The 11,883-nt window shown below is 37.7% G+C and overlaps 2 protein-coding genes across 4 annotated transcripts; one reads left to right on the forward strand and one right to left on the reverse strand.

Moving 5' to 3' along the window:
• Positions 1–17: 17 nt before the first annotated feature.
• Positions 18–3,169, reverse strand: si:ch211-243a20.4. Of its 3 annotated transcripts, none has more exons than XM_038713609.1 (6): positions 3,072–3,169; positions 2,188–2,451; positions 1,372–1,493; positions 842–970; positions 565–675; positions 18–487 (listed from the first exon to the last, which is right to left on the reverse strand). In XM_038713609.1, exons 2-6 carry the CDS (start codon positions 2,354–2,356, stop codon positions 425–427), a joined length of 594 nt encoding a protein of 197 aa, XP_038569537.1. In that variant the 5' UTR covers positions 2,357–2,451; positions 3,072–3,169; the 3' UTR covers positions 18–424. The 3 variants fall into 3 exon arrangements, with proteins under 3 accessions (XP_038569537.1, XP_038569536.1, XP_038569535.1); XM_038713608.1 differs by having other exon boundaries at positions 2,293–2,451; positions 2,976–3,152; XM_038713607.1 differs by having other exon boundaries at positions 2,976–3,151.
• A 2,296-nt stretch (positions 3,170–5,465) lies between these two features.
• si:ch211-243a20.3 (uncharacterized protein LOC100151507 homolog) lies at positions 5,466–10,109 on the forward strand. The gene is made up of 4 exons (XM_038713612.1): positions 5,466–5,683; positions 7,891–8,026; positions 8,260–8,389; positions 9,534–10,109. The coding sequence occupies exons 2-4, from the start codon at positions 7,912–7,914 to the stop codon at positions 9,859–9,861; spliced, it is 573 nt and encodes a 190-aa protein (XP_038569540.1). The 5' UTR covers positions 5,466–5,683; positions 7,891–7,911; the 3' UTR covers positions 9,862–10,109.
• The last annotated feature ends 1,774 nt before the right edge of the window (positions 10,110–11,883 follow it).

Genomic DNA, 11,883 nt, shown 5'->3' on the forward strand with positions numbered 1-11,883 from the left:
ATCATAAAAGGAAATCAAACTGTCAAGGTTCATTTATTGTCATTTTACAACAATGAAACGTAAGGTGGAGACCCTTCATGCAACACACATATATAATATACAAATATTTTAAGTACAATAGAATAAAATAAGTTAAAAATAATATTTCTGCAATTAATATTTTCTACAGTTTTCTCCACTATATTTGAGTTAATTTTGAGTTATTAGCAGATTCGCATTTTTACAATAATTCACAAATACATTGATATACAGTAATTACACATGCCAATAAAATTTCTGCTCCAAAGCAACCAGCAACAACATTAAAATGCTGGTTACATGTTAGTGCAACTATAATATTAACAAGTTACAGTGACATAGCAAACCACACTGAGATCGTCTCAGCTACTGAATACCACAATCTATTGAAAAAGTTCTTTATGATTCAGAAATTCTCGTAGACAGACTCAAACACGCCTTCTTCCTTGGGTTGTGTGGTTTCCCCCATCTGTAAAGGAAGTAGAAGACAAGTCACACACAGGTCAAATGCATGTGGTACTGGCAACACCTGAAGTTCACACTGACCGTTTTTTGGGGGTCCATTTTCTTGGGTTTTGATTTGTCACTTTCTGACTTTCTGTTGGCAGCCGAGTGGTCCAGCACATCATAAATCGACCTGGGCCGAGGCTCTAGACTCTGAGAGAGACAAGACATATAAAAATAAACATATGAATGGGAAGATGGAGGACAAAAATCAGTATAGTAGTCTGTATAGGACCCTCTTGAAAATGAGATGATGCATCTCAAGAGGCTATCCTTTAATAAATTCACACTGTATACTGATGAGTAAAAAGGTTCTTACAGCATAGAAAGACGTAGACTGAGCAGGTATTACATTCACATTGTCTTCCTCTGTCTCTCTCTCCTTCTTTTTTTCTTTGTTCTGCTTTCGTTTTCTGCCAGCCTTGCCATCTTCAGTGATGTGTTCTTTCTAAAAATGACAATCTTATCCATCAAAAGAAAAATCTATAACAATAACACACAAACTATAAAGCACATGAGGATTTTCTTGTGATGTGGCAGCAGCTCCCTTTCTAGTTATGTGTGTTGTGACTGGAATCAGAATTAATTTCCAAATGTTTGTACTGAATTCTTTCCTCAAATAGTCGCACATAAATTTTAGGTTGATCGACTAATCAATTAATCAGCTAAATCTATTTAGAACATAAAAATATGGGAGTCAGCTTCATCTAGAGCTTCAGAAATGAATCTACAACACTGCCTGTCAGCCTCACGTCCCTCACAACACCACAAGTTAACAAAGCAATGTTTTTTATATTGCAACACTCTGTTTCTTAACTTCTGCCAGGTTATGAGCAGGAAACGTCTTACCCAATGTCCTCTGAAGACACACACCGAGCCGACCACACTGAAAACCAGCAGCACACCAGTGAAGACGGCGACTGTGATGAGTTCTGTGGACTCCAAATTTACAATATCCTTGTAGCCCTCATCTGGAAAACACACACCATTCAATGTCAGTCTGTGCCAGGACTGCATCATAACTGGACGGCCTAACCCTCACCCATGTCCATGTCCATGCATGGCAAAGTGAAAAACTGATCACATCAACCTCTAAGTTGTATGCAGAGGTATCAAGGTTGTCTAACCACTATGATACCTCCCACTTGATGAAAAGAACTACAGATGTGTCAACAAAAGGGAAACAGGCAGCAAAGCAGCCATCGCTGACTACATAAATTTTATTTTTCTAGCTGTACGTTAACAAATAAAGCAGGATACAAAGAAAGTTATCTTGCTTCATATGTTAACATACTGCTATACAAAACACAGAAAAAGTATTTTGTAAAGTTAGGCTATTAATAGTGTGACTACAAATCTGTCAGTAGGTGTATTCCCATTTCTTCCCATTCTACTCAGTTTGTACGAGTATAGTAAAAGCTACCAGGCAAATTTATTCTCACTTGCACAAAGTAAAAAAAAAAGTACTGTCAACCCCTCCCTTTTTTCATTCCTCTGCTCAGTACCGTCTTGTGTCCCACAGTCTTTGCCACAGAAAAAGAGTACACTTTGCACTCATGCTCACACCTTGTTATCACTTCCAACTTCAAGACAAAACTGAAGAGATGCATTAAATCTTGGTGCTGCTACTTCTTTCATTCACATTCTCTTCTTTTTCTTACTTACTTCTCACTAGGAGGAACCAGTACACATTGGCTGTTTTATATTGGCAATGGTATTCTCCTGAACAACTCAGGTTTTTCAGCAACAGTGTCAATTGTTGTGACTGACCAGCCGTCTCACGGACTTCACAGCTGTATATCTCTCTGTTCTTAGGATCGAAGCACCTCAACATGTCCCCACTTTGGTTTGCTGGCACGTCCAAACTAGATTCAATGTTGAGGTCTTCTCCTGTGAGGGCCACAAAGACGGTGCTTTTGAGGTGTATTTCTGTGAGGGGACATAACATAAAGGTTAAGATAAGAGCCGAAATGATTAGTCGGTAAATCAATCAGTCAATCGACAGAAACTGAATCTGCAGCAATTTTAGTTAAGTCTAATAGTTTTAGATAGTTTTAGAGTTATTAAGCAAAAACAACAACCATTCTGCATGGTTCAAGTTTCTCAAATGTGTGGATTAGCTGTTTTTCTCTACCATATGCCACTAAAAGCTAAATATTTTGGGGGTTTAGACTGCTGCTCATGTAAAATAAGCAATTTGTACACTTCCTCTTGGGTTTTGGGAAAGTGTGACACATTTTTCATTTGACATTTATAGATGGAACAATTAATTTAAAAAAGCACAATAGATTGGTAATGAAAATAATTATTGTCTGCTGTTAATATGATGCTAAAGAAACACTCATCTAAACATCTTTGGCTGCAAACAATCCAGAAGTTACATTACTGATCCACAAATTGTCACCATTCACTCTGAGTACAGTGTCAGCCAAAATAAAGCTTGGGTGGCTTACTTAGTGGGGGCATTCCTGAGCATACAGAAGAGAAGAAAAAGACAAATATCCATGTTGACTTGAAAGAAAGATGCCAAAATCTTTGAGCTTCCATACTTTAGGGTTTTTGTGGGCTGTTTCTAGTCTTCTTCGTTGAGGTTGTTCCGTGTATCTGTGTTTCTCAGTGTTCTTGTTACATAAGCTGCAGTCTTTCGTTTCCTGTTTCTGGCACAGCCACTTCCTCAGAATCTTATTTTTCTGTTTTTCTGTTTTTCTGGACACTGACTCATGGGGGACACTGAATCAAGGGGCCAGAGCACTAATAAAAAGAGCATTTACAACTGTGTTTGATACATGATGTTTTAACTTAACTAAAAAGCCTGAAAGCATTTGCACATCACAGACATACACCCACAAGTGTGGTTAAAATTATACAAAGACGGCCTTTAACTATGTATTGTGTTAAGAGGGGATATTTTTGGTTGCATTATTTTCTTACGTCAGCCCCTAGATGTGAAGTGCAATGCTGGCTGTCCTCCACAGTGAGATACTGCCAGAGAAATAAAAGCTTGAGGCACGAGCGCACACCTCGTCATGTGTTTTTTTTAAAGACTCATTCAGGGATGGAGAAAGTACGGCGTGTGAGGCTGGAATTCAGCTGAAAGTGAAAAATTGCCTGTTGTTAATGTGAACCAGCTGTGGTACAGTGGCTTCTTCACAGCAGTAACTCTCTGTTGAATCGCTTTCTGAGGCTGCCAGGAGAGGCACGCAGATGTTCAAATCCAGCGCTCATTATTTTTTAACCCGATTTGTCTGTCTGTCTGTTTTGTCTCTCTCCCTTTACTCCTCCTTCCTTTTCTCTACACTTGACTTTTTCACCATTTTCTATCCGGCTGTATTGGTAGCCAAGTCTGACCTCACCTCAGCCACAGCTTGAAAGCAGAGAGAGAGAGCTGGAATAACATCTGGATGCCGGTCAATAAAGAATAATTCATTCCATTTCATATCCCATCTCCTTCACTTCTTATCTCCCCTCTTTCCTGGGGAGTAAAGTACACAAATCCTTTACTGTACAAAAACATTGACAGATAAACAGATCTTTTAAACCAGATTTACTGCAAAGACTCAGTGTTGTTTACTGTAAATGGATTGGAATGTCTAATATCCCCTGATGTCATAAGTCAGTGGTGGAAAGTAACTTTAAACTTGGAATTGAAAATGCCAAAGGTCTACTTCACTTAAGTATTTCAAATTTCTGGAAATATACTATATAAAAAAGATTTTATACACAAAACATATGATCAATTTATAAAATCTGTTGCATTGATATAGATTAATCTACTCCAGAGTATATGAAGTCACTTCAGACTGCTACAATAAATATATATTATTAGCACTTAATATATATTTTCATCAATTAATCAGCTTATTATTTTCTCAATAATCGATTAAACGCTCTATGTCTTGTTTTGTCCGACCAACCCCAAAATCTTAATTTTACTATATTGTGAGACCCTAAATAGCAGCGGATTCTTACATCTGAGAACCTGGTACCATCATATATTTGGCATTTTTGCTTAAAAAAGGACTCAATTTTGATAATTAATTTGTAATAGAAATAGTTGTGGATTAATTATCAGTCAGTTAACTGACGAAGAAACTAATTGTTGCAGCACTAAGTTAAGGTTCAGTTTACTTGTTAATGCACTGATAATAATAATACTCCAATGACATAACAATACAACACTGACAGGGGCCGCTGACAACTTTTACTTTACTGTAAATACATTTAGTTGCCAGTGCGTCTGTACTTCTACTTAAGTAAAATCCAGGACTTTTACATGTTATGGAGTAATGTGTTACAGTGTTGCTACTTAAATAAAGGATCTGAATACTTCCTCCACCACTGGTAGATGTACTTAAAGTATTAAAAGTTAAAGAGTCCTTCAGAGAGCATGTACTAAATATTAAAACATTTTTGGACTACTTTTTTCAAATTTATATTCTGTGGGGTAGTTTAATCTATAAAAATACATTTAAATACTTAGTAAAGTATAGTAAAGGACAGGTCTTGGTCTCGCAAACACAGTAAAAAAAGGTTCACATTAAAATCTTTGTATCTCTGTATTGTTTTACATGGCAGAAGTTTAAAAATATTGGCTCTGATGTGTGTTGAGGTTTCACGCTGCTTTCGTGAGGGTAAAAAGGGCAGATGCAGCAGAGACAGATGAAAAAGGGTCATAACTTAAGTTTTGAGGAGATCACAGTACAAGAAACTCTATTGTGAAGCAGATAGAGTTACAGCCTCAGACACATATACCTGTCTGTTCCATAAAGGGGGTAAAGAGAAGGAGAGACAATAAAAGGGTAAACGATGAGACCTATCTGAAAGAAAAGGACATGCAACACATCTGGCAGCAGCTGGATGTCATAATGTGTGTGTGTGAGAGAGAGAGAGAGAGAGGAGTTGGGCGTGTGTTGGGGTATAAATATACGACAGAGTTTTTTTAAAAAAGTGGTTCCGCACTGGACCTGCCACACTCTCTCCCTAATTATATTACAGCTTTGAGCCGAGGGTGGAGAGAGCATCAGAGTAAAAATAAGGAGAAATAAGGAGAGAAGACCGGGGCCGTGACAGAGTGGAGAGGCAAGAGAAGCCGAGGCATCTGTTGTTTAAACTAGATCGGAGAAGGACTTCCTGCTGAGCATCACCATCATCATTTCAAGTCGTGAGTATCAGGCTCATTTGCTCTATTTTTCAGACAGTTTCCAGGCTGTGATGCTTTTACTAGTTCACTGTTAGTGTGCAAAGTTAAACATGTAGCTATTGCAGCTCATCACTATCATAATGAAGGACACTGTTTTGTGTCTTAGTTGTTCAGTGTTGTTGATATGTTTGGCCAGATGTGAAACAAGCTGTGTCTGATTATTGTACAGCAGATTGTCACTGACCAGCCTCCAAATTCATATTCCCTGACAACATTTAGAATACCTCAACAGTGAGTCATCGGCTTATTATTGTCCAGTATGATTCACAGACTTAGTCATATGGATGTAATCCTGTCCCCCGCCCCTTCTTTTATTGTCCTCTGTTCTGGGTCGCCTGCTTTCACCTCCTTTCTTGTTTTTCCACTCAAACCTGGGATCAGAGTAAAAAATAGGTTTTAAACCTTCCTTTCTTTTGTCAGATTGGACTGTGGTCATTCTCTTCTCATAACAGACACACAGAACTGACTGCCACAGGACAAAAATGGCTCTGTTTTTCAGGCCTTCAGTTAAATTTATTGTTTTTTTTGTTTTGTTTAAAGTACAAAGACTTGACCCACAACACTGCAACAACAATCACAGTGTTCAAATCCTTTGCTTAAGTAAAATACAGCAAGTTCAATTTGAAAGTTTACTTAAGTAAAAGTACAGAGAAGCAAAATGTAGTTTACATATCAAAAGTAAAAGTATTTATTATGAAGAATGGTCCCTTATAGAGTGGTATGTTGTTGTATTTATTATGTTACTGTATTATTATCATATATTCATGTAAACAGCATTTTAATGTTGTAGTTGGAGAAAATCTTTAAAATGCATCATATTTCTTAAACTAATTTTGCACATTACATTTTTTGTGTGTAAAATCTCCTATGAATTGTTGACAAATATCTCAGATGTGTACTTCAGTACAGTACTTGAGTAAGTGGTAGAAGATGAGGAAGTAAAAGTTCTTAAAATTCTATGTTAGCTATTGTCCACCATGTGGATATTGTCTGAAAATCATTGCCATTGTTTATGTTTAGAAAAACATCTTAAACAGAAATTGGTAACTTCCCAATTACAATGATGGGCGATGGACAACCTGAATGAGATATACTTGCTTCATATACTGTATATACTGTAAACTCTTTGTTTCTTTGTTGCCATTTCATCTCTCATTATTTTTATTTACTTGAATCATTTTTTATCTTGCTTTGAGATTTTAGGATTTGTCTTTGGTTTACTTTTAATACATGCAAATGTGAGTATACATGTACGTGTGACTTTGTTGGTGTATGCATTTTATATGAATGTCTTTGTGCACATATATCTTTAATAGTAGTTGTATATTTAATCTGCAAACTCATAAAATAAAAATGTAAAGCAGTATTACCAACATAATGTACATATTAAAAAGCACACGTTACATTAGTATATTCATCATCATCATGTAGATGATCCAACACTGTAAGACATTTCAAGTTATTTTAACTTGGAAATGCAACACAAATCCATAAAGTTGATATAACTACAGTTCAAAGTTCAAAAAGTGGAACTTTTCTGATTTAAGCCTGAAATTGGTAAGGGTTAATCAGAAGTTGCTATATTTATTGGAAACTATTTACAGGTTCCTATATTTATATATATAGTTATATAGTTTATTAGAAAACAGATATTGACACATTTTACTCTAGTGATACTCGTACTCGTACAAAGGATCTGAACCGAGTACTCGCTCAACCCTAATAATTAGTTGATTATGTGTATGTTTCTCTCAAACTCAAAAGACGCAGCAACTAGGCTATTGTATTTTCCTCTTGCTCCAATCCCTGCGCACCAACTTTCAACTGATGACTTACATACACAAGTTCAATCAACACGATGAATTTCTGAAAGTTTATCTTTCTAAAACTCACACAGTTGAGCTCAAAATCCCAAACTTTAGAGCTCTTTGATTTAAAAGAAGTAAGTTGACATAACTAAATGGGTCTGTAATGTTTTACAGTGAAGTAGTATTATAAAATGCATTGTTGTAGCTGATTGAGCTGGATCTTATTTTAACTTTGTTTATAATGTATCATTTCCATCTTTTTCTGTTTGTGTTTGTCTGAGGAAAGAAAACAAAACATGTTTGTTTGTTCATTTTAAATTTTTTTTTTTGTCTCTTTTCTTCTTCTTCTCTTTTTTAAAGGGGAGCATCTGTCTGCCCGTCATGGCCCCTCCCTTGCTGTTGATGGTGCTGATGGTGGTTGCTTTGGCAACTGGGGCCCGTTCAGCCAGCGAGGAGAATGAAGTGGATTATGGGTACTGGAACTACAGAGAAGGAGGTAAATGATGAGCCTCTGTTTGATCTCTAGGCCTGTAAATCATGAAACGTTTGAAGTTGTGAATTATAAAGATAATTTATTGGTGACCTGAATGAAACTCAGCAGCGATGAGACTATTTGAAGCTTAAAATCATTGGTGCACATGTGCGTCTCTGAGTGGCCAATAGTATTCATGATTCATTCAGGCTGTTTCCTTTATATCAAACCCTGATGGTGTTATGTTTTGCTTTCAGCCGATCGTGTGAATGTGGCCTCAGTGCGCAGTGTCACCAGAGTTTTAGACGCCTGGGGAAAACGCATCTTCAATGAAATCAAGATTTTACTGCACTCTCAGCCCAGCACGCTGCTGCCTGACTACTCCAGGTAACTTTAACACCAGTGTCACCCCCTAACATATGTTAAAACATGCTGTCTGAGCAGCTTTAGCTTGGTTTGCTCTGCTCTGTTGCTTCTTCATAGACATTCTTCGTGACTTTTACATCATTAGATTGTTCCTGTTCACACATTATTTGCAACTATGTCTACTACAACAATTAGTTCAGTCTGTCATCATGTAGCCAATCACAGACCCTTTCAAATCTTTTAGGTTTTGTTCACATTGTTTTCTTATCTTGTTCTGTTCTTGTTTTACTTAAAAACAAACAACCTTTATACTAACATTCTAGCAGTGACAATGTAAATAAGGTTGTCATTTAGTTTTGACATCTAAATTTATTTATGACATCCAGGTGGAAGGTATAGGACACTGAGATCATGCTCTCGGTATTTCAGTTTATTTCAATGCACAATTACATACAAATTACACAAAAGAAGTTATTAATGGCTGATTCTATTTGGGATGGACAAACCTAAATTTTATTTAGATTTAGTAGAATTATATTACAGGCTATATTATATTTCTAAGTCTTTAAAATAACTTTGATAGGGAGATAAAATGTATACAAAGGCTGAGGTTCAACAGCAGTTGACAAAACACTGCAAGGTCAATTTAGTAGCCTAGCTTTTCTGAGACTTTCGATCATGTCACATGTCTTCATCAGCAGATACCTTACACAGTTGTTATAAATCTGCATAATTTCAAATGCCCACAGAGACAAGATATCCTGAAATTGCTGAGGGGGAAAAAATGGAAATCTGCAAACGCCATCCTCTGATAATGATCTCAAGCTAGAACAGCTAGTAAATGGACCATGTGGTAGGGAAAATACAACGGTTAAGTGAATCCAATGTGAAAAAATAAAAATAAAATAATAAGAACATTTTAAATAGTTTTGTTGTTTGGACTAAAGCTTAAAGTTTTAAAACTAAAATCCTGTGAGCAGCAGTGTAATGCTGCTCACGTAATAAATTTGAACCACTTATCATCAGCAACCTTGTTAGCCTACGCCACACTGTTCCTCCCGGTTGGTGTAAATCTTTGTTCAGGTCACATAGCCTATCAGAGTTGAGGTCAATATTTCTATGTGAGCTGTTGCGTAAAGCTGAACGTCCTCTGTTCGTCCTGCAGGGTGCGCCCTCTGTCCGAGTCCGTTAACGACCTATTCAGAGAAGTGTCCCTTCTGCGCCGGCGCATCACCGAGCTTTCTCATCGGCTTGCAAACCTGGAACCGTTCCTCCGTCATCACGGCTACCGGGAGGAGCGGGGAGAGGAGGCGGGAGGCGGCCAGGAGGTGGCATCTCGGAGCTTGAGAGGACAGGTAGCGAGTCTGGCCCTGTACGGCCCGAGGGCGAGTCCGCCGAGGCGGAGCCGGGTGGTGAGCAGAAGACTGGTGAGAGTCCCCAGTATGGGAGTGAAGCTGGTTCAGAGAGAGAGGCTGACTGATGGAGGGGAGTGAAGAGTGGGGAAGTTTATGGCTGCCCCTGTGTGAGACACACAAACACGTTCTGCAAATATTATATAGCCTATAATGTAAGAAATAAATTTTTAAATTGTAGTCTATAGCTTTCATTTTTGTAAATGAATAATATGATAGCCTGCACAGACACTGCCTGTCCTCTGAGATCAGGAGTGATGATTAGGGTTTGTACTGGTAAATAGGTAGGCCTAACTGATATCTTTAATAAACTGTTGTGATTATCACTATTTTGTTGTCCAGCTCTTAATCTCAGATTGATTTTAAAGTCAGGACACACACAGAAACACAAACGTCCTCCTTTAACACAATAACTCAATAAGTTCCAGTAGGCTTCTTTCTGCACAACACCAAAATGTAGGTAGGTTAGGCCTGGCTGTATTTTTTTTTTTAGCTTGAAGGTTCATTCTTGACATTAGAAACCGCAGCTTGACAAAAATTCTCAACTCAAGGTCCAGCTTTCAACCACATCTAATGGCCTTCCTCAGCAGAGGGAGTTGCTAACTTCTCATGGAGATAGATTAGTCCTTTTCATTTTTTGACATATAAGCAAATATGGAGACGTTTTTAGTATTAATTTAATAAATCAATAAACATAACTGGCTCTTCCCTGTTTGCCATGATTGACAAAGCCTTTGTTATGAAAAGTGAGTTTATACAAGTAAAATTTAAAAAGTGTCTACATTTTTTAAAAATATCTGCAATTAAGAGAAGAAGCAGGGTCAGGATGGGCTGATTTTTAATAAATGTCCCGGATTTTTTCCCAATTCCATGATCATATTAAATGTTGTGCCTGTAGGCTTTATATCAATATGATTATTTATGTAATTATGACTTATGTATTCAGTTAATATTGAACATGTTGGGTCTCCCATATACAAACAATTTAAGCAGAACAAACAGTTTCACAGGACATGGCAAGAAGTCACATGTACAGTGGACTCCCTTTATGGGACACTATTTTTCACATGAAGTCTGGTTTACTTTCACGAGGAGTACTACTCAGCCTGTGAAAGCAGTTGTATGATGTCTTCTGTGGCTCTGGAGGAGCTTTGTAAAGTTAAAAAACAATTACCTGGACAATGTAATCAGGGTTATCACCAATTAGGCTCAAAATTTATTATTATACAAATTGGAGCTGTGGGTCATAAACCAGCCAGAGAGGGTCTAATGAAAGATGCTATTGCATTGCATTGTAGGAAATGTAGGAGCCAGTGTTTTTGAAGCTTGAACCAGTATATCTTGGCCTCTACTTCTTCTTCTCTCAATGTCCCAAATTCATGGAAGTACAATATTGAATTGCTGGAGTCCCCCTTTAAAAAAATATGTAAAACAAAAACTCCTAAATACAAAAAAAAACGTTTTTGATTTCACCAGTGTCTGCAAGACAAGAAAAAACAATTCCCAGACCTTCATGAGCACTTTAAATTTACATTTGATTGTCCAGTAGCATCTATCATCAGTGTGCTTTGTTCCTTCGCCTTGAACTCCAGTTATAAACAAACTGACAGGAAAGTGTTAGAGAAGCCAAGTCCATACTCTCATCTGCCTGTGTACCGTGTCATTAACTACATACAGAAACCAGGGGATGCCGTGTTTTTGCCACAGGGTGTCAGTGCTCACCCGCTGTCGTAATCAGATGTGACATTACAGCTGATTCATGGAGACTTGATCTTTTCGGTGTTTTTCTCAGTTGAAGTCAGAAACGGTCCTCATGGGCCCAGCAGGGGGTGCCTATTATCTGCTAACATAATTATACTGTATACTGTTTGTGTATGTCGATCGTGCGTGTGTGCGCATGTTGTGGGCACAGGCATCCGAACTTTATGCCTTCATTAAAACTTTGCCAAGTGTTTCTACAGCAACCAGTTTCTCTCAGATTCTATTCTACAACTCCACTTGTCATCCACACCACATACTGCAGGTTGCCCCCCCCCCATTCCCCCACCCACTTTCTCTCATTTTCAACCTGCGTCTGCACACTCGCCGCTTGTCAAGTCCTCT

This window comes from Micropterus salmoides, unplaced genomic scaffold (genome assembly GCF_014851395.1).
Source record: "Micropterus salmoides isolate LMB-PRFRI ecotype aquatic unplaced genomic scaffold, ASM1485139v1 Ms_hic_scaffold_12, whole genome shotgun sequence".
Classification (NCBI taxonomy): domain Eukaryota; kingdom Metazoa; phylum Chordata; class Actinopteri; order Centrarchiformes; family Centrarchidae; genus Micropterus; species Micropterus salmoides.

Bases quoted from the DNA above. Each gene is read 5' to 3' on its own strand.
- si:ch211-243a20.4 (XM_038713607.1), bottom strand. From the start codon at position 3,069: ATGGAAGCTCAAAGATTTTGGCATCTTTCTTTCAAGTCAACATGGATA. The intron at 971-1,371 runs GTAAGACGTTTC...TGTCATTTTTAG, and splicing joins GTGTCTTCAGAGGACATTGG to AAAGAACACATCACTGAAGA. The intron at 676-841 runs GTAAGAACCTTT...TGTCTCTCTCAG, and splicing joins AGTCTACGTCTTTCTATGCT to AGTCTAGAGCCTCGGCCCAG.
- si:ch211-243a20.3 (XM_038713612.1), top strand. From the start codon at position 7,912: ATGGCCCCTCCCTTGCTGTTGATGGTGCTGATGGTGGTTGCTTTGGCA. The intron at 8,027-8,259 runs GTAAATGATGAG...TTTTGCTTTCAG, and splicing joins CTGGAACTACAGAGAAGGAG to CCGATCGTGTGAATGTGGCC. The intron at 8,390-9,533 runs GTAACTTTAACA...TTCGTCCTGCAG, and splicing joins CTGCTGCCTGACTACTCCAG to GGTGCGCCCTCTGTCCGAGT.